Genomic DNA, 18,992 nt, shown 5'->3' with positions numbered 1-18,992 from the left:
CTTTGTCGAGGAAGAAAAGTAAGGCAGGCATAAGATTGAAATCCAGATGCGAGAATGATGGATGAGATGAAGTCGAATAGAGCCATGCAGCCTTTAGTAGGAAGCGTAAGTTTGGTTGGACTTGACAGGGGTAAAAGGTAATGGATGTGGGCCGTGGGCTCCCAAGGCGAGACTTTTTAACCTCAGTACCACTCCACATACATACATACCATCCACACACACAGGCCTTGTCACTGGCCTTTGTCGGGGAAGTGTATGTACAACACAAGTCTAATGTTTACCCATGCTTATCCATGTTTAGCTCACCCCTTCCAGGTACCAGTACCGCGGCATTACCCATCTGCCAATAAGCCCAGCTGGTACAATATCAGAGTTTGAATGGCTGAAGATCCCAACTCCTCCCCCGTCAAATATTCCCCGTGCCCTTCTCGTGCGTCCCGACTCTCGTCTTCTTTCTCGATTATTTCCCAATGCTCTTTCTCTCTGTCTCTCTCTCTCCACCTACTAGTATTAATCCGTACAAATGTACCTAACCTTACACTACATTTACATGTATATACAGGTAGACGGTAAATGACCTCAATGCACACCTCACATAGTACAGTATTTGTACCATGTACAATACAATACCAGGTACGCTAGCAATGAAAATTGCCGTTAGCCATACCTATCTATTTTACTTAGCATACCTATCTACCTAGGTACCTACCTTAGGTACCTAACCTAGATGTAACTTAACCTACATGCAGATTTCCTACGTATTTTCCTAGTTATTATTACCTTTTTCCAAGGTTCTTACGTCTTTTACGTCTTTTTCTGCTTCAAATACCCAGATACATTTACCTTACATACCTCGCACTTACATACATACCCGGCAATGGGCATACATACATCAGCTCATCCCATTTAATGACCTTCTTATTAGTATGCGATTGTACCATCCGTACACTGTCCATACTACCTCTATTACACATATGATACCCATACCCAGGTCCCATACCCAGGTCCCCATACCCTTATTATTGAAGAGTACATAGATACATCTGGCTTTAACGTATTGGACCTAACCTAACATACCATAGGTACCTAGGCGGCTAGGCCAAGAGGCTAGACTAGATGTTGCATTTTGATGCATTTGCATCTCTTGACCTTTTTGCCTTCCTGTGATGCATACACATAACTGCACACACACACTGCACACGCGCATCTATTCAATCTACCTAACCATTGCAATCTACTTATCTAGTCAATATTAGCCCTTATGAGCTTTCTCCTACTTCACCTTAGGTAGCCTTTATTTTAGGGTATCCTAACATAACAGCACAGCACCACGTATGTACGTATGTACGTACATATTATGATACATGTAACTGGCTAAGTCCAACATTCGTAAAAAAAAAAGGTCGCCCTTCCACACTCTTTTTTTCCCATTCCTCCCATACGCTCATATGGTAGGTAACCTTACCTTTTTACCTCAGGTATTCTTTTTTTATTTTTTATTTTTTTTATTTTCCTTACCTCGCCTTTCATACCCCGGCAATCCCCAAGATCCAAAGTTTCGATTCCCAATTTGCCTCACCTTAGTTGAAGCATCCGGCATCCTTGTCATCGACAACAAGTTTCCTCAGTTTCCCAAGCTAGCTCCCTCTGTTTCTCTTTTTCTCATTAGTAGACCCTCGTCCTACGTCCTACCTACACGAGAACCCAATTCGGTATCGACAGTCTCGATATTATAGGTCGATCAACGTGTGCTCTTGGCGACCCTACTTTGCAATATCTACCTACGTATGTACGTGTATACGTATGTATGTATGTATGTATGTATGTATGTACCTACCTGAAGCCTGAAGCGTACCAGAAGCGATCTAGAAGCTACCTACATACCTATCTGGTAAGTCGCCGGTCTCTACTCATCCATTCCTATTCCCCCCCATCCACCCGTACATGACATAGTTCGTCTACCTTACCCATCCTATGATCCTATTGCCTGCGGTTCATCCGAGCTAGTCGTGTGGGTAGTGGACACCGATTTGATGGTCTGTCCCGCCGCCTCAAACCTCCCCGGTCTATCTTGGCCCTGCTTTACATAAACCTTCACTTCTACTTACCCTTAACATCTTTCCCGTCCCACACCAGTCACGTCTCCCACCTTCTTTCTTCTCAAACCTCACCATCCATTTTCCCCTACCCAACCAGATATTTCGCGTTTTGGCCTTTTCTTTCATTATCTATTCTTCCCCCCAAAACTTTTACCCCCCTTCCTCTCTTCAACTTCACCACATATCCCTTTTTTAACTTTTTTTTCTTGACTTTCCCTTTCTGACAAACCTCGAGCCAGGACTATCGTGGGACATAACTCGGTAAGCTTCCCACGGACCCTTGTCTTCCAGCCTGCCGTGGTACCACCGGCGAAACGCTCATATGGAATCTTCGCCCTCCAGCATAGTTCCTGTCTGAAACATTCTGGCTGCGAGATTTGCACCTGGGTTACCAATCTTATGGACTTAGATTTTTCCTGTCTGCCTCTACTAGCGCGGCCGTAAACTTTTCGGCGTTTCTCCGTGTGACATTGTATGCGCCGCCTTTTAATCACCCACCATGGCGCAGAAGTCTAGCGATACCGATGATCAGCCCAATCCTTCGTCATCCTCAACTAAGGACCTACCAGACTCCGGCTCCGCGCACAACAACGCACCCACCTCAGCACAACCCCAAAAGCCAACCAACAATAAAGCATCTGGGGATAATGCAGCAGTATCCCAACCAATGATTAAGTCAACCTCGTCGGGGTCCAACCCGTCAGGCAAGGAGGCCATGACAGGCCCATCTCCTTATGGCACGCGTTCCCGCAATCGGGGCCAAGCGCGCCCAAACTACGCAGAGGACAAAGATGTGGACGTGGACATGTACGATGCTTTTGTAGAGAAGAAGGACGAGGAACCTAAAAAATCCTCGCGACATGTTGGTGCAGCTACAAATGGCACCGGCGATGCACCCAAAGGCGCGAATTCGACATCACGCAAAGGTGCAGCCCCGGAGGATGGCAAGGCTAGCAGTAATGGTTCACACGCTACTACGAAAGATTCGCATTCGACGAACAACGCGGCTACGAATGGTTCGTCTACCACGACGTCTTCTACTTCGTCTAAAAAGCGAAAAGCACCCGCGCAATCGGTCGCGAACCATGCGCACAGCAATGGCAGCACCCCAGCACCGGCCAGTTCTAACACGACGAAACGAGGTGGTACGCACGCGACAACGGTCACGGTTACAAACAATACGACGGGGTATAAGGCGACAAACATGCTTTACTTCGAGAAAAGTGGTGGGATCCCAAAGGACGGAAAGATGGTGGCGGATGACGGAACAGTGTTGGAAGCGAACGGTATGACCTTCATTCAAACCCACGGAAAACTCAAAAAACAATTTGCGCTTCCGTCTTTACGAAATAGCTTGACTGGCTGGCTGGTTGATTGACTGACTGACACAAAATGAATTATTTAGACCACGTATATCTTGTATGCGAACCTCCTGGAGAACCGTATTATTTAGGACGTATCATGGAGTTCCTGCATGTGCAGAATGATGTTAGCAAAGCCGTGGATGCGTTGCGGATCAATTGGTACTACCGACCCAAGGACATCGGTAAGAAGGTCAATGACACGAGACTGGTCTTCGCCACAATGCACTCGGACATTAGTCCCTTAACCGCATTGCGCGGCAAGTGTCAAATCCGCCACAAGGCGGAAATAGAGGACATGGATACTTACCGAAAAACTCCCGACTGTTTTTGGTATGAGAAGCTGTACGACCGTTATATCCAAAAGAACTACGACGTGATTCCGTGTTTTCAGATCGTCAACGTGCCCGAGAGGGTCAAAAAGGTGTTGGACGAGCGCTGGAAGTATATTTTGGTGGAGCAGGGTCGGTCCAAGGAATTTACTAGCGCCGTCAAGCTGTGTAAGAGATGTAGTGGGTATTGTGCCAGGTATGTTATGCTTGCTTATGTCATCCTCTCCACACTTCCCCTTTCTCCTTCCATTCTCGGCCTTGTCTACCATCTACCCCTGTTTTTCTTGTGCCATTCACCTGCAACTGCAACTGCAACAAGTTCAACGGGTCCAACCGGTCAAACGGGTCCCGATGAAGCCAGTAAATAAAACAACAGTTCCGCTAACTTGATGAAAATAGCAACGATTCTGTCGACTGTGCAGTATGTCAGCAGACTTATCATATGAACTGTGTCCGCCCTCCTCTGCTAAAGAAACCGTCACGTGGCTTTGCTTGGGCTTGCGCTGCATGTAGTCGTGCTCAAGAGAGAAAGCTCGAGGCTCGACATACGCCAAGCTTGCTCGATTCGCATCCAGAAGCCGAGGAAGAAGAGCCTTGGGAAGACGAGGATGATGTTATCGATACTAATCGCACAAGTCCCGCTGATGGTATCGATGACTCTCACCAACCTGCAACCGCTGAGCAGATATATCATGCGAGCCTATGGCCTTATCGGTACTTAGGCCAGCATTGTAAGCCCGAAGATGCGTTAGATTACGATGACCGAATATATCCCAGAGCCGGATCTCGCTTAGGACCCAAGCATCAAGCAACTGTCCTTCCGTGGTATGGCCGACCAGTCAAGCTGGTGAAGCCTCTCGAGATCAAGAAACCCGGTAAAAGAGACAGCAAGCAATCCAAGGAAGCCCTCGCAGCTCTCGAGGCGGAGAAGGCCCGTCGAGAAAAGCGTCCAAGATGGATTCAGGACGAGCCTCCAGGATACGTAGCAAGGGGAGAGGATTACGACAATGATGACACGAGGAATACGGCGCAGTTGCTATGGAAGCCTTTAGATGCGGTTGAAACTTCAACCACGGAATCCCAGCTGGACGATTATATGGAGACCGCAAAGGCGAAACTTGTCCCGTTGTTCAACCTTCCGAAGGAATCTACAAACCTTAAGGATGTAGCCATCAATACTCTTTTCAAGAATGATTACGATATACCCAAATCATTGAAGGCGTTAGTCAAGGTCGACAAGTCGATTTTTAAAGAGCCTGAGCTTACAACTGCCGAGATGAAAAAGTTTGAAGAAGGCGTAACCAAATTTGGTTCTGAACTTTATCACATTACGAAGCACGTCAAAACCGTCAAGCATTCGCAGATCGTCCGTTTATACTACACGTGGAAGAAGACCGACAGAGGGAAGCAAATTTGGGGTAATTTCTCCGGAAGGAAGGGCAAGAAGGAGGCGAAGAAGGCCGAAGCGACGGCCAATAAACTCCAAGATGATGTTGCTGATGATCAAGATGATTCGGCATTTGATACCGACAAGGCCGTGAAGCTAAAGAGAAGCTTTATATGCAAATTCTGTTCTACGAAGAACTCTCGACAATGGCGGCGGGCGCCTAACAGCGCGTCCGGCCTAGTGACGGAGGGAGGCGGTAAACACTCGAACAAGGACAAAGGAGTACAGTACGTCGGTGCACTATGTAGGAGATGTGCAGAGCTGTGGCGGCGATATGCCATTCAATGGGAAGATATGGAGGACCTCGCGAAGAAGGTTGCTGCGGCTGGTGGTCGCTCGTGGAAGCGCAGAGTCGATGAGGAGTTACTCAAAGAAATCATGGCGGCAAATGAAATGATGAGCATGACGGTCTACAACAAGCCGACCGGGACACCATCTACGGCACAACCTTCTGCGACAGCAACGCCCGTCCCGCCACCTAGTAGTAATGAGCAGCCACCACCGCGCAAGAAGCTCAAGACGATCGCGGACAAAGAAGCAGAGGTTAATGGCTCAGATTCCGCTGCTACCCCGACCCATACTCACCCGAAAAAGAAAGAGAAAGTGGTAGAGAAGCCCGTACCTCCCCCCCCAGCCCCAGAATTGCCAAAACCTCGCACACTGCCTTGCGCTATATGCCACCAGATGGCACCAACGGGCGAACAAGCTCATCTCTCTTGCAAGGAGTGCCGACTTACTGTTCATCGCAAGTGTTATGGTGTTGTTGACAATCGACTTCCGGGCAAATGGACATGCGACATGTGCCTGAACGATAAAAACCCTCAAGTGTCCATAGTAAGCGTATCCTCATTTGGTTCTTTGGGTATGTGGCTAACGGTTATGGTTAGGATTACAAATGTGTCCTGTGCCCAGTGGAATTCACGGAGCATGACTTTATTGAACCGCCGAAGAATACGCATAAGAAGAAATCAGAGAAGGAGAAGGAGAAGGAGCGCCACGACCGGGATCTCGCGCAGAAGGCTGTAGATTATTATCGCAAAAAGCAAGAGGAGCTGAACCGCCCCGTAAACCCTCGAGAGCCTCTCAAAAGGACGGCGGACAATAATTGGGTTCACGTTACCTGCGCGGTGTGGATGCCTGAAGTCAAATTTGGCAATGCCCTTGCCTTGGGTCCATCGGAAGGTATACCATCTATACCACGTAGTAGATTCGACGATGTTTGCAAGGTGTGCAAGCAGAAAGGTGGCGCGTGTGTGGGCTGCCACCAGTGCCGCGCTCCTGGTACGTATAATTTCTCTCGAATTGCCATTCGTCAAGTCGCCAAGTACTGACAAGTATATTAGTCCACGTGGAATGTGCCCACCAAAATGGGTACCTGCTTGGCTTCGAAATTACCCCCGTAAAGGGCTCCAGGCGAGATCAGCACAATCTCGTTACTATTGGAGGAGAAACGGGGATAATGTCAGCAGCTGTTTGGTGTAAGGAGCATATTCCTCAAAAGAGCGTAGTGCACCGGATGCACGACCCTGTACCTCAGCCTGAGGGCCAAGGCAAGGATCCTCAACTTGAGAACGCCCTACAACTCTACGTGCATAACTACAAGCAAGCGGATCTTACCTTAACGGGCAACGTGCGTAAGGCGAACTTGGCTAATCTCGCCGCCACCAAAACACCTACTGTCGCAAACCAAACAAATACAAATCGGAGGCAATCTACTACCAACATTTCCGGCTTAACTACGGCAGGCCAGAGGGCGTCTCCGGTTGATGCTACGGTTGATATAGCGTCTATTAATTCTCAGTGCGGCGATAAAGTCTGCATAACCTGTGGCATCGACGTGAGCCCCAAATGGTGGCCTATCGATAAGAGCCAAGAAAATGTGCTAACAAATGGATATACCGGCTCCCTTAGTAGCGAGGCGTTGAAATTTGTTGCTCAGCGGAACGTTCAGTGCCATAAGTGTAAGAGGAATAACCGAAAGCTCACACCTCACAATCCGTCAAAAGTTGAGGGGCCAATACCAAATGAACCGCCACGTGCCCCCTTACCTCCTTCGATTCCTACTACCGTAACAAATCACCCACCACATATGCCTCACGCTATGAACAGGCTCACCGACCTGGGAAATTCATGGGGGCCACGAGGTCCTACGGCGCAAGGGACGACGCCTACGGTTGCCCCGGCGATTGCTGCGCCACCGCTACATCCTCCTCTATCTGCAGCTGTTCCTCCACCCTTACCGCTGACCGCTCCCCACGCCCCCCACGCTGGAACGAGTCCGATGGCGGCTCCAGGTGGTCCGCCAGTGCCCGCACACCATTACCCTCCTCCCAGCGCTCCTTACGGGGATTGGCATCGTAGCCCGCCCCAGCATCCGCCTTCCATTCACCAAATAAATGGCGGCTCTAGTGTACCAAGCCCGATTCATCATAATCACCTCCGTGACCTCCGGCCACCGCCGATAGCGCCTATGTCCCATCACCAAGGACCACCGCTTCAGCATGGGCTTGGGCAACCTATAGTAAACGGAGTCCCTCCCTCTCCGCCTCGGCGCGGTCCCGGCTCCATCCAGAATAGCGCTGCTCCCTACATGCCATCTTATCACTCGGCGCATAACCATAACCATAACCCGCTCCACGGCCTCACAAATGGCAGCCCTCCGCCCCGCACCTCCGAACATGCGTTCTCCCAAGGCTTACTTGGATCATCACGATCACCATTCTTAAATCCTCATGTAAGCCCCCCGATCTCCCGGGAGGGGATCTCGATGAGTCGCGAATCAAGTTTAAGCAACAATGTACCTCCACGATCTAACGACAGTCGCCCTGCGAGCGGGGCCAGCGCCAACGCGTCTTTGCGCAATCTTCTGTCATAATAGTCGGAAATTGCTGAAGCAATGTTTCAGTGTTTGTGATTTATTCGCATAGGAAGTTTCTTTCCTCTAGTTCGGCGTTGCTCAGGCTCGGTTGTATAGTGTAGAGGCATATACCAAAAGGCGGCGCCAAGGTTGATTGATAGAAGGATATTGGTCAGGGTTTTTGAGAAGGGGGATTCGTTGCCGCCGTCAGCTTTCGAACGGCTGTACAACAGTTAATTGTTTTCAACGGTTGGAATTTTAGTTGTCTAATACCTTTCCGAGCGTAAATCGAGGGAAGGCGACCTAGGGATTAGAGGCGGGGGGCCCAAAAGGCTGTGGAATCACTTCACAGACCAGTAGTTTTTACCAAAATTAATTTACAGGAAATATAAGTCCTAATATAATGTTCTCATCTTCCTGATGTGGAATGCGTTGCCCATACGTTATGTGTGCCTTCGACGTGCATCTCTATCATGTATCATGTTATTTGGCTTAGCCTATGGATACGTTGGGTATAGTTTCGTTCCTATTATAGGTACTTATTAGCAACAAATGTGATATATATCAAGATACCTAAGAAGTTGGCCCTAGACTATCGCGTAGGCTCTTATTAGATTAGATTCATGGCGATAATCATGAAGCGGAGGCGGAGGCGGAGGCGGAGATGCCCGCTTATCTCTAAAATTTAGTTACGTATTTGATATCAAGCTTCTACCTAATAGGTAACTAGCTAAACTAACAAAACACCAATTTCTTGTTTTATATAAGTTGAAGACTTATTACATAGTACATACATACCTCTTAGGTACCTGGTAGTTATAACATTCATTTCTTGATTTACTATAATCTAACACCCTTGAAAGCAAAACAACTTACAACTAACAAGTTGAGGAAGAAAAAGAAAACGAAAAAGAAGAAAAAATGGACGACGCAAAGGGCCTCGCGTTGGCTCTCGAAGAAGCTAGGATAGGATACCAAGAAGGTGGAGTTCCGGTACGTAGGTGACTTGGACTCGACAGCGGGATGCTTCTGCTTTTGCTTCTGCTTTTGCTTACTTACTTACTGGCGAGAATAATTAGATCGGCGCGGCGCTGGTGGCTGCTGACGGCAGAGTACTGGGTCGGGGGCATAACATGAGGGTTCAGAATGGGAATCCGATTCTCCATGTAAGTAAACTTTATATATATATACCTACGCCTGCCCTAAGGTTAGGTACCTTTTATCCAAGCGATTTTATTGACATGTTTTTTTTAGGGCGAAACTTCCTGTCTCCAGAACGCGGGCCGGCTGCCGTCGTCGGCGTATAAGGGGAGCACGATGTACACGACGCTTTCGCCGTGCGATATGTGTAAGTACCCACCAGTGCCATTACATCACACATACCGCCCCTTGGGCTTCTTTGAAAATCTTTGCTGAAGATGAGGGGGGTTTTCGTGTAAACTAAACTACCTCTATCCCAGGCACCGGCGCTTGCATCCTATACGGCATATCGCGCGTCGTCGTCGGCGAGAACACCACGTTCCTGGGCGGCGAGGCGTACCTCAAGCGCCGCGGCGTCGAGGTCGTGGTCCTCGACTCGCCCGAGTGCAAGGAGTTGATGGAGAGGTTTATCAGGGAGAAGCCTGAGGTGTGGTAAGGTTATTCTATCATTGCTTTGTTGTTCTCCTTTTCTCTTCTCCTTTTCTTTTCTTTTCCTTTTTCTTTGTGTGAAAAAAAAAATACGGAACAGATGGATAGATACCTAGGGAAGAGAGAGCTAGCTAATACGAGTATTATAAAACTTTCAGGAACGAGGATATCGGTGTGGAGGAGAGGGTTTATTCCCGAGAAGCCATCACGGAGCGTCCGGAAGCATAAGGCGGTCGCCCTGTCCTCCTCATTGGCCGCTCACGGTGGTTCCCATCCCATTGGGTTCAAACAAAATCGTAAGGCTTTTTTTTGTAACTTAGGGAGTTTCGGAAATTAAACGGGGACAACCAACCGAACCGAAAGCTCGACAAGCCCTTGAAAGACCTCGGTTGGGATACGTATGGATTTGATCTAAGGAGGAAAGTTGCGCCGTTTTTGCTCATGATCTGACAAAAGACTACCTATCTACTACTATTTCGTGGTTATTGTTTTCAGGACATGGCTTACATTAGGTAGTATCTCTGTTTTTACTACCTTGTACATGAAAAATCACTCATACTAATACGGTGCTGGGGTTGAAAAATAAGGCTTGATTATTAACTAACCTAAGGTCGATTCTCTCGGGCCTCGACTTCACGGTAAAGTTAGCTGCAGGCCTAGGAGAATAATGCACCGGGTAGAAGCCGTGTGCCCCTTTCTCGGATAGTTAGGTACATTGTTAGTGTGATATGTGCCGAGTGATGAGCCCCAAGTTTGGTTTTAGCAGTAGTTATTGTGACTAGCATTGCAAACTCACTTAGAACTTAAAGATCACCTTTTCTTTCTTCCTGAAGGATCGTCGGCATCCGTATTTAATATCCTCCTGATGCCACATGGCGTGGATTCGACTATACGATCTGGGCAAAATCTGACCAGAGATGGGACAGTTGGGAGGCCTTAATTACCTATTAGTGACATAGCCCGTAGTCAGATCTATACTATGCCAATGCGTTAGGCGGGTAGGTACCTAATATATATCATCATCCAATCAATCAATCAATCGTGATCCTCCTCCGTCAGGCCCGGACAGCCCTCCATCGCGTCGTCCGGGTAAGCGCATTTGCACCAGAAGCAGTAATTATACCGCCTCCTCAGGTACTCCACCAGCCTCTCCAGCCTCTCCTGGACCTCGAGCGCGTTGAACTCTTCCAGCTCCGCGTCTTCCTCCTCAAGGTCCTCGACGGGGACGTACGCCGCCGCCGTCTTCCCCAGCGCCGTCTTGTCGTCCTCGTCCTCCAGGTCGTCCACGTACGTTGGGAGCCGCGTCGAGCTCTGCTCTAGGTCGTGCCGCATCCGGCGGTCCCGCTCGGCTTCCTCCCGGTTCCGGATTAGACCTCGCCAGACGACCGGGATGGACTTTAGGGGTCGCGTAGATATTGTCCTCTTCCTCTTCTTATTTTTCTTCTCATTCTCCGTCGTTGTTGTTGATGTTGATTCCTGATTTGCGTCGCTGCCGTTCGTCTTGACATCATCATTACCATCACCACCCCCTTGCTCTTCCTCATCCATGCGTTCGCACACTTTCATCGCGGCATAAACCTGCCTCTCCAACCTCGCCTGCTCGCGCTCCCTGCGCACGCGGTCCCGGAACTCCGTCTCGTCGACCTTCCGCCTCTTCTCGGTCCGGGCCGCCGCCTCGCCGAGCGCGCGCTTGCGGTCCGAGTCCAGGCCTATCCCGCCGCGGTCCTCCTTCACCTGCGGGCGGATGGGCTCGAGCCGGGCGTGCGCGGCGGCGTCGGCGCTCCCCAGCGCGACGCCCGGCTGGAATCCCATTTTGGCCATCATCGCGAAGCCCTTGCTCTTCTTGGCCCGCGCGCTGTCCAGCAGCGATTGGCTGAGCGCCTTCTCGCGCTCCTCGCGCTCGGCCGCCGCCTGCTCGGCTTTCGACTTGACGCGCCCCTTGATCTCGCCTTCGCGCTTGAGCCGCTGCCGCCGCTGCAGAGAGGTTTCTGTTTTGGGCTCCTCTTCGCCGAAGGTCATGTTCATGTAGTCATCTTCTTCCTCTTCTTCCTCTACCACCGAAGAATTATTATTTAGAGATGCCATGTTATAATAAGAGTTTAAAAGTCGTGTAAGTGCGGACTTGTTTTTAGTGGATAGGGTTGTAACTTTGTAAGTCGTAAAGTACAAAGTATCTAGTAACGTACACCGACCTGTTTTAGAAGTGCATATTTGTTTGAATAATAATAAACTTATTAAGTGCAGATATCCAGGTAGGTAGGCAGTTTAATAAGTTGAAGGTAACGTCAACCAATGAAGCAAGAGGTTGCTGCTCGAGATGTGAGGCAACTTTAAAGATATATGTATGAATGGAAGCCACCACCGCCACAAACGCCACATGATTCGCATATATCAATATTGAATAATTCGGCTGTTGATTATGACAAGGGAGAATAAACATGCACCAAAATAATGGATGCCATGTCATTCCTCTGAGAGTCTCTTTTAAGCTCAGAGGCCAAAGGCAAAAGAGCCCCTTACTCCAATTTCCAACCAAGTAAAATTGATAAAAAGTGATAAAGTCGAGGGTATACCCGCGTAAACCTATTCGCTCTCGAAGCAGCGCCGTTAATATCATAATAAAAAAAACCATGACCTGTCCCTGGTCACCTAACATAGAAGGTTAATAGTTATACAATATACACAAAACTGAAAAGCCTACCCCCCTCAAACCTCGTTATCTCATCATCTATGCATCATCCTCAGGTAGCTCGTCAATAACTTCTTCCACTATACTTATTAACTCCTCGATATCCGGTCGTTCGCTCGGCTCGACTTTCAAGCATTTCCTTACGACTTCCTTAATCGGTTCGCTGATAACGCCCTCCTCGAGGCCCGTGCTAGTCGACGCTTTTACTTTCTTCTGGCCCTTTGGACCTTCGTCTGGGAATCGCCAATCGCCTCCTAGCACGCACATGCTAAGGCTACCGCCTGTCTCGTCGCTGCGCATCTCGAAGGGCGATTTGCCTACTAAACATGCGTACAAGGTGCAACCTAGCGACCAAATATCAACTTTGGTGTCGATAACCGTCCCTGTCTTCACATCGAAGAGTTCAGGTGCTCGGTAAGGCATCGTGCTGTGCTCCGCGGCTATGTCCTGTTGAGCGATAGCAAGCGAGCGCGACGTGATAGGTATTGGCGATTCCGATATAGAGCCCAGATCCATGATGATAGGTTGCGAGCCCGAGTCGTCAATCATGATGTTACCTTCAATACCCAATTAGTACGTATAGTTCTTCAGTACCTTAGGTAGGAAGTAGGAAGTAAGGTAGGGTAGGGTAGGGTAGGTATTATTCGCGGTGGCCTTACCTGGCTTGATATCTCTATGCGCATAAGATCTCCGCTCACCAGGCGCTACTGTCTCTTCGTTTACCATTAACGGCCGTGCCTGCTCCGTCTCATCATCCACATCCGCCGCCGCAACAGCCTTATTTCGCCTTCCCTTCCCTTTTCGGCCCCCTCCGTCTTCTTCGCCGGCTTGATCGTTGCCGGCCACCATGCGTTCCCCGCCTGCCGGCCCCCGGTATTGGTGCATGTCTCTGAGAGCTTGGCACACGCCCAGGAATAGGCGCATGAGTTCCTTCTCGGGGAACCTGGTGTGGTTTACTAGGTTTGCATTGATAATATCTTGTAGGTTTCCCCGTCTGTAATACGGCAGCAGCACGTATACCGTCTTGGCGTCCGCGTCGTTCCGCTCGTTCGCGATGGAATAATCGACGCTGTGGATGATGTTAGGCGTGTGGGAAAACGTCTTGTAGGCCTCGACCTCTCGCATCGCTTGCTGGACCGACTCGGCGCCGAACGGACATCGGATCTTCTTGAGCGCGAAGAGCTCCGCCGTCGCCGTGTCTTGCACGAGATAGACGTAGCTGAAGCCGCCTTCGCCTAGCAGGCGTAGTATCTTGAACGACCGGCTGTTAATCTTAAGGGTCGGCGATCCGGGGAAGCAATTTAGGCAGTTGCCGAACGAATATACGAGGTCAAGGAAGAGTTGCGCCATGGTGGGCGAAGATTCAAACTATGCGACTTTTGCGAGGACGTCCTCCCGGGCGAAGTGGTTCTATGCACGGATTTATATCGTGTTCAAAGTGCTTGTCAATATCTGTGAAATAAACTTGATATTTTTTCTAACTTAGCGAAAAATAAAAATAGTGGTAAGAAAGAAGCAGAACATAAAAAAAAAAAAAAAAAAAAAAAGTTGGTGAGTATTGGCTCAAAGTCCTGACTTATGAATATATTGTTAAATGTGCAATTGGTGTTGAACTGTTCCTTCGGAGGAGCTATCGAGAGATGTGTAAGACAACGGATAAAGATGATAGGACTTGCGCGGGACGCTAAACGGCATAGAATGCATAAGCTGCGCCACTAAATAGAGGCTGAAACGCCAATTGAGGCAGAGTTGACAGAGCTGGCAGATGGCAGGAATTTGCATAGATGCATATCATTCACAAAAACGAAAGCTTTACTTCAATTGTGCAATAGGCGGTATATACCATATACCTGAATTTTCAACTTAAACAATCTTGAAGGCTCAATCTACCTAAAGTGAGCTTATATAAATTACAAGTTACCTCAATTGTCAAATCAAGTAATTGTATTCAAAGGTAATTCTAAAGGAGAAATCCGTGAGATTTACGATTTACAGTAAATATATCTCCGAGAAGGATTTGCTGGGCGTATACGGCCATTGGAAGCAGTTCGGTTCGGTGGTATAAAGAACACATTACAACACCATGAACTTGCCGTACCAATATCTAAGCAGACTTGGGCAAAGCTCCATCCTCTGCGCCGCAAAAGGCGCCAGCATCCACACATTCGACCTAGATGCCGGCAACTCATTCCTTTCGTCGTGGACTCGGCCTCTCGCGAAGAAACCCTCTAGCAATGGGGAATCGCAAGAGACGGCGGGTCGAGGAGAAGGCCAAGAAGGTCAAGCAGGTCAAGGCCTTGATGATGACGAGCAAGAGAGCGGTCAGCAGCGCCCTTCGAAAAAGCGCAAGCTGAATGCAGACAACAAGCCCGGCGCTGAGGAGCGTACTAGTCAAGCTGACGCGGGAACAGTGGAAGCGGCGGCAAACGGCAACGGCAACGGCAGCGAGAATGGCAACGGGAACGGGAAAAAGAAGCAAAAACCCGAGTCCCGTGTTCAGGGACCCGAGATACCCTTTGTGTCTCTCATGGAAGCAACGGAAGACGGGAGGTATCTAGTCGCCGTGACCGGCCAAGACAAGACTCTCTGGGTACTTGAGCACGACGGAAAGGGTGTTTTAAAGGATATAAGTCAAAGGTAGGAAGGAAAATTCTATCTGAATATCTTATATTAGGAAAGGAGGCTTATCAAATACGCAGAGTCATGCCGAAGCGACCCAGCTCCATCGCCATCACCCCGGATGGAAACACCATCTTATCCGCCGATAAATTCGGGGACGTCTACGCGCTCCCTCTCATCCCCAGCGCCACGTCCCCCGAGGCGACCAGCACCACCAGCGCCTCGCCGTCGAGCGCAACGACAGCCGCAGCAGCCCCGTCTTTCAAGCTGGCCGCGAACCGGCTAACGGTGCACTCGCAGCGCAACCTGCGCGCCCTCGAAGAGCAAGAGCGCATCCTAGCCAGCCGGCAAGCCGCTGCCCAATCCGCCTCCGCTAGCACCAAAGAGGAGGAGCCCAAGTACGAGCCCGTCCTAGGCCACGTATCCATGCTCACGGCGCTCGCGCTCGCGACCGGAACCGGCGGTAATGGCAACGGCAAGCCGTACGTCATCACGGCGGACCGCGACGAGCACATCCGGGTGTCGCGCGGCGCGCCCGCCCAGTACCACGTCGTCGAGACGTACTGCCTGGGCCACGAGGCCTTCCTCGGCGCCCTCTGCGTGCCCGCGTCCCGCCCCGAGGTCCTGGTTTCCGCCGGCGGGGACGACGAGCTGTTCGTCTGGGAGTGGGAGGCCGGGCGGCTGGTTGGCAAGGCGGATATCCTGCGCCGTGCTAAGGAGGTGGTGGGGGTCTCGAGTGCGGACCAGGTCGCCGTATCCCAGCTGCTCTCGTACGATGCGGATGGGAAGTGCTACGTGTTGGCCGTTTGCGAACGGTAAGATCCCTTTCTTCCACTTTCCCTTTCTCTGTCTCTCTCTCCCCCTGTTTTTTTTTTTTTTTTTTTTTTAAGCAGCCTTAAATTTTACCTTTGCAGGCTTGTCTCTAATAACAATACATTAAATTAATTATATAATAGAGTTCCGGCAGTCTTCATCTTCCAGCTTCTACCCGATACATCCCTCCAGCACGTACAGACGCTACGTTTACAAGGCAACCCCCTAAACGCCCTCGTCGTCACCAGACCAGAAGGCTCCCCTAGGTTAATCGTAGCAACTGATCCCCATCAGCCTGATGCTGCCACTACTGCTCCTACTACTACTACTGGCGATGCCCCGACGCAAGCAGAGGAAGAAGACACCACCACCTCATCTCTCCTCCTGTACGAGCGAGACAAGGCAGGAAACTGGGTCCAGAAAGGCAACATCCAGGACGTCGCCGACGGAAATTTACATGTCTCGCGTAAAGAGCTGGAATCTATCCTGTACACAGTCGAGAACCTACGCAAGAACGAGTTTGCGGACGAGGCCGAAGGAGGTTCCGCCGTGCCCTAAATCAGGTATCTATCCATCATGTACGTGAGATACGCAGTAGGTTTTAGATGTCTATAAATTCTGGGGTGTAGTAGCACATAGGTTAATACAAAAGTTAAAATCGTACCAACTTATAGTACATACGGTAATAAAGCAACGTCAGCACAGAATGTCACGAATAAATCAGCACTGCATCGCTTTAGCTGAACCAAACTGTTCTCAATGCAATCAATACCGGAATTGCCATCATGTATAAAGCAACATCTGTCCTAATTCCTCTATGTCCTTCGAACGCCAATTTCACAAGAGCACCACTGTACGGCATGTTGCTCCATGTCATAATAAAAGAAAAAAGGAGAGCTGCAGAGAAAAGTGAACTATGCCCTCCTATCATAATAGCGGACCCGTTGTTCATATCAACCGTATAGCAGACTCCTTCCCTCCGCGCTCGCCCTGAACATGCAAAACATTCGTGTCCTCAAACCGTCGAAACGCTACGCCGTAAATAAGCTCTCCCTCTCAACCAACTCAACCGCAAACGGATTCCTGAAGGTATAAGAGTATGGGCAAATTATGCGAGGCACGATAGACTATGCAGTACCTACTACCCCGTAACCCGATTCAATAAAACCCCCTTATTAGGCAGACTGTCCGTCTATTGGGACGCGCATTGCACACGTTCAGCGTGAGGATGGCCGTCTTCATCGTCCTCTTCCATACCTCCTGCACCACCACCGAATGCTCGGGCTTGTCCTTGGTGATCCAGGTCTTCCAGTTCAACGCTGTCCGTCATAGCATCCGGAGGCGGGATGTTCTGGAAGGTTGGAGCGGGAAGGATATTGCGTAAACCTTCAAAGGCAGCAGGATCTTCTGTCCAGTTCTTCTCTGGGAACTTCACGGCGAACTGTATGTACATGTTGCCGAAGTCGTGGTGCCTAGGGGAAGGCATACCCTGTCCTCGTAACATCTTGACAGCGTCTGAAGAATCTATTAGTATCAAGTTCAAGTGATAAATAAATAATGGAAATGTACATACCTGGTGCGATAGCCTCGCCGGGTAAGATCTCAACACTTAACCATCTCTCATCTAGATGCTCGATGTAGATTGTACCGCCAGCTAGCGCTGTAACAAGCTCAATCTCGGCGCGGTAGAGGAGGTCGTCTTCCTTCCGGGTGAACCGAGGGTGCGGCTTCTGTTCGATCTCAAAGACAACATCTCCAGCCTGGACGCCAGGGGCTTGGTCACCCTCACCCCTGAACTCGACTTTCGTACCGCTTCGGACACCACGATCAACGTGAACGTGGAGTACTTTCCTGTCGACGATGGTCTTCTTTCCGTTGCAAGACTTGCAGCGGTCCTTCTCCTTGATGATCTCGCCCTCTCCGTTGCAATCGGGGCAGACGGTTTGGAAACGTTGAATCATTGGGCCCATTTGTCGCATCATAGTCTTCATACCGTGACCGTCACAGCCAGGGCAACGTCGAACAGCACCTTCCTTACCACCACGGCCTTCGCACTTGGGGCAGATGACGGACCGTTGTAAGGCTAGCTTAGAGATCTTACCCCGGTAGATGTCTTCCAGGGATACTTTGTGCGTGTGATGAATAGTTCGCGCTTTAGGAGGACCACGAGATGCGCCGCCCATCCCGCCGCCGAACATACCGCCAAGACCGCCGCCGAAGCCGGTCGAACCGAAGAACTGGGCGAAGAGATCCTCGGCAGCCATGCCGCCGCCTCCGGCACCTCCCTCGAGACCGGCTTCACCATATTGGTCGTAGATTTGACGCTTCTGGGCATCGGATAGAATTTCGTAAGCGTGTGAAATTTCTTTGAACTTTTCTTCGGCTGCGGGGTTGTGTGCATTCTTATCTGGAGGGCTAGTATTAATATCATGATATAATTCGTAACATGTTCAGTTCAACGAGTACAGACAGGAACTTACCAGGGTGCCATTTCAATGCTCCCGTCTTGTATGCCTTCTTTAATTCTGCATCTGTGGCGGTTGGCGATACCTGAAAACAAAGAAGATTAGTATGACCTCCTTTTACATGTCGAGTATGCATGCATATATTGTGCACAGAAAAGTGAGACTTACGCCAAGGGCATCGTAGAGCTTTGTTTCCTTGACCATCTTGTCGTCCGAGTTGTAGGTCAGACGGGAAAGGTTTTGAGAGTAGGATCCGCAAGCGACTGGTAACGGATTTTATTAGGTAGAGACTCTTGAGATATCAATCAATGTTAGTTTAAAAATGTGACTTCAGGCTTTGGATTCTTATTTTTCTTAAGTAAAAATGTTTGCAGAGCTTGTATTTGTAATGGTAGTAGAGATGCGACGAGGTTTAAAAGAAAAAAACAGTTCAGATAGCGCCCCACAAATGCGCGGAAACAAGTTGGTCACAAGTTTTTTGAATGGAGAGAGGTCGTAGAAAGGAATTATCTAGGTGGTTCAGATTTGACAAGGACTTGAAGAAACTTACTCAAGTATAAGAAGTAAAAGAAAACAAAGTGGGAGTAGATGAAGGTTGATAGATAGATTGGTGAATGCTGTGTGGTGTGGATTTGCTTTGGTTTTGGTTTGGCACAGGATTGACTTGTGGTGTACAAGATT

At 49.4% G+C, this 18,992-nt stretch overlaps 7 protein-coding genes across 7 annotated transcripts; 4 read left to right on the top strand and 3 right to left on the bottom strand.

The window, feature by feature from the left end:
- Positions 1-837: 837 nt before the first annotated feature.
- On the top strand, positions 838-2,463 carry F4812DRAFT_420901 (uncharacterized protein). The gene is made up of 2 exons (XM_047933498.1): positions 838-1,891; positions 2,335-2,463. Exon 1 carries the CDS (start codon positions 1,449-1,451, stop codon positions 1,734-1,736), a length of 288 nt encoding a protein of 95 aa, XP_047792247.1. The 5' UTR covers positions 838-1,448; the 3' UTR covers positions 1,737-1,891; positions 2,335-2,463.
- On the top strand, positions 1,901-8,724 carry F4812DRAFT_420898 (uncharacterized protein). Its single transcript, XM_047933497.1, has 6 exons — positions 1,901-2,360; positions 2,442-3,385; positions 3,505-3,988; positions 4,192-6,073; positions 6,127-6,520; positions 6,583-8,724. Exons 2-6 carry the CDS (start codon positions 2,599-2,601, stop codon positions 8,112-8,114), a joined length of 5,079 nt encoding a protein of 1,692 aa, XP_047792246.1. The 5' UTR covers positions 1,901-2,360; positions 2,442-2,598; the 3' UTR covers positions 8,115-8,724.
- Positions 8,725-9,017: 293 nt separating this feature from the next.
- On the top strand, positions 9,018-9,953 carry F4812DRAFT_457328 (putative cytosine deaminase; the record flags this gene model as incomplete). Its single annotated transcript, XM_047937151.1, has 5 exons — positions 9,018-9,089; positions 9,176-9,262; positions 9,351-9,444; positions 9,557-9,728; positions 9,884-9,953. The coding sequence occupies 5 exons, from the start codon at positions 9,018-9,020 to the stop codon at positions 9,951-9,953; spliced, it is 495 nt and encodes a 164-aa protein (XP_047792245.1).
- A 316-nt stretch (positions 9,954-10,269) lies between these two features.
- On the bottom strand, positions 10,270-12,397 carry F4812DRAFT_307192 (uncharacterized protein). The gene has a single exon (XM_047931287.1). It carries the CDS (start codon positions 11,808-11,810, stop codon positions 10,761-10,763), a length of 1,050 nt encoding a protein of 349 aa, XP_047792244.1. The 5' UTR covers positions 11,811-12,397; the 3' UTR covers positions 10,270-10,760.
- F4812DRAFT_307252 (kinase-like protein) lies at positions 12,132-14,033 on the bottom strand. The gene is made up of 2 exons (XM_047931288.1): positions 13,074-14,033; positions 12,132-12,971 (listed from the first exon to the last, which is right to left on the bottom strand). The coding sequence occupies exons 1-2, from the start codon at positions 13,762-13,764 to the stop codon at positions 12,454-12,456; spliced, it is 1,209 nt and encodes a 402-aa protein (XP_047792243.1). The 5' UTR covers positions 13,765-14,033; the 3' UTR covers positions 12,132-12,453.
- Positions 14,034-14,293: 260 nt separating this feature from the next.
- F4812DRAFT_307099 (uncharacterized protein) lies at positions 14,294-16,493 on the top strand. Its single transcript, XM_047931286.1, has 3 exons — positions 14,294-15,051; positions 15,114-15,848; positions 15,990-16,493. The coding sequence occupies exons 1-3, from the start codon at positions 14,498-14,500 to the stop codon at positions 16,402-16,404; spliced, it is 1,704 nt and encodes a 567-aa protein (XP_047792242.1). The 5' UTR covers positions 14,294-14,497; the 3' UTR covers positions 16,405-16,493.
- Positions 16,494-16,507: 14 nt separating this feature from the next.
- F4812DRAFT_469949 (mitochondrial targeting protein) lies at positions 16,508-18,515 on the bottom strand (the record flags this gene model as incomplete). The annotated part of the gene is made up of 4 exons (XM_047938926.1): positions 16,508-17,361; positions 17,420-18,253; positions 18,327-18,396; positions 18,480-18,515. The coding sequence occupies 4 exons, from the start codon at positions 18,513-18,515 to the stop codon at positions 17,039-17,041; spliced, it is 1,263 nt and encodes a 420-aa protein (XP_047792241.1). The 3' UTR covers positions 16,508-17,038.
- Positions 18,516-18,992: the final 477 nt, after the last annotated feature.

Source organism: Daldinia caldariorum, assembly GCF_022478825.1.
Source record: "Daldinia caldariorum strain CBS 122874 unplaced genomic scaffold F4812scaffold_4, whole genome shotgun sequence".
Taxonomy (NCBI): Eukaryota; Fungi; Ascomycota; class Sordariomycetes; order Xylariales; family Hypoxylaceae; genus Daldinia; species Daldinia caldariorum.
The sequence above is the reverse complement of the archived record's forward strand: the minus strand, read 5'-3'. Positions and strand labels throughout refer to the sequence as shown.

Coding starts and splice junctions, on each gene's coding strand:
- F4812DRAFT_420901 (XM_047933498.1), top strand. CDS start 1,449: ATGGTAGGTAACCTTACCTTTTTACCTCAGGTATTCTTTTTTTATTTT.
- F4812DRAFT_420898 (XM_047933497.1), top strand. CDS start 2,599: ATGGCGCAGAAGTCTAGCGATACCGATGATCAGCCCAATCCTTCGTCA. Junction 3,386..3,504: donor AACAGTGTTGGAAGCGAACG/GTATGACCTTCA, acceptor TGAATTATTTAG/ACCACGTATATCTTGTATGC. Junction 6,074..6,126: donor AAAACCCTCAAGTGTCCATA/GTAAGCGTATCC, acceptor GGTTATGGTTAG/GATTACAAATGTGTCCTGTG.
- F4812DRAFT_307192 (XM_047931287.1), bottom strand. CDS start 11,810: ATGGCATCTCTAAATAATAATTCTTCGGTGGTAGAGGAAGAAGAGGAA.
- F4812DRAFT_307252 (XM_047931288.1), bottom strand. CDS start 13,764: ATGGCGCAACTCTTCCTTGACCTCGTATATTCGTTCGGCAACTGCCTA. Junction 12,972..13,073: donor GCATAGAGATATCAAGCCAG/GTAAGGCCACCG, acceptor TGGGTATTGAAG/GTAACATCATGATTGACGAC.
- F4812DRAFT_307099 (XM_047931286.1), top strand. CDS start 14,498: ATGAACTTGCCGTACCAATATCTAAGCAGACTTGGGCAAAGCTCCATC. Junction 15,052..15,113: donor TTAAAGGATATAAGTCAAAG/GTAGGAAGGAAA, acceptor TCAAATACGCAG/AGTCATGCCGAAGCGACCCA. Junction 15,849..15,989: donor GTGTTGGCCGTTTGCGAACG/GTAAGATCCCTT, acceptor ATTATATAATAG/AGTTCCGGCAGTCTTCATCT.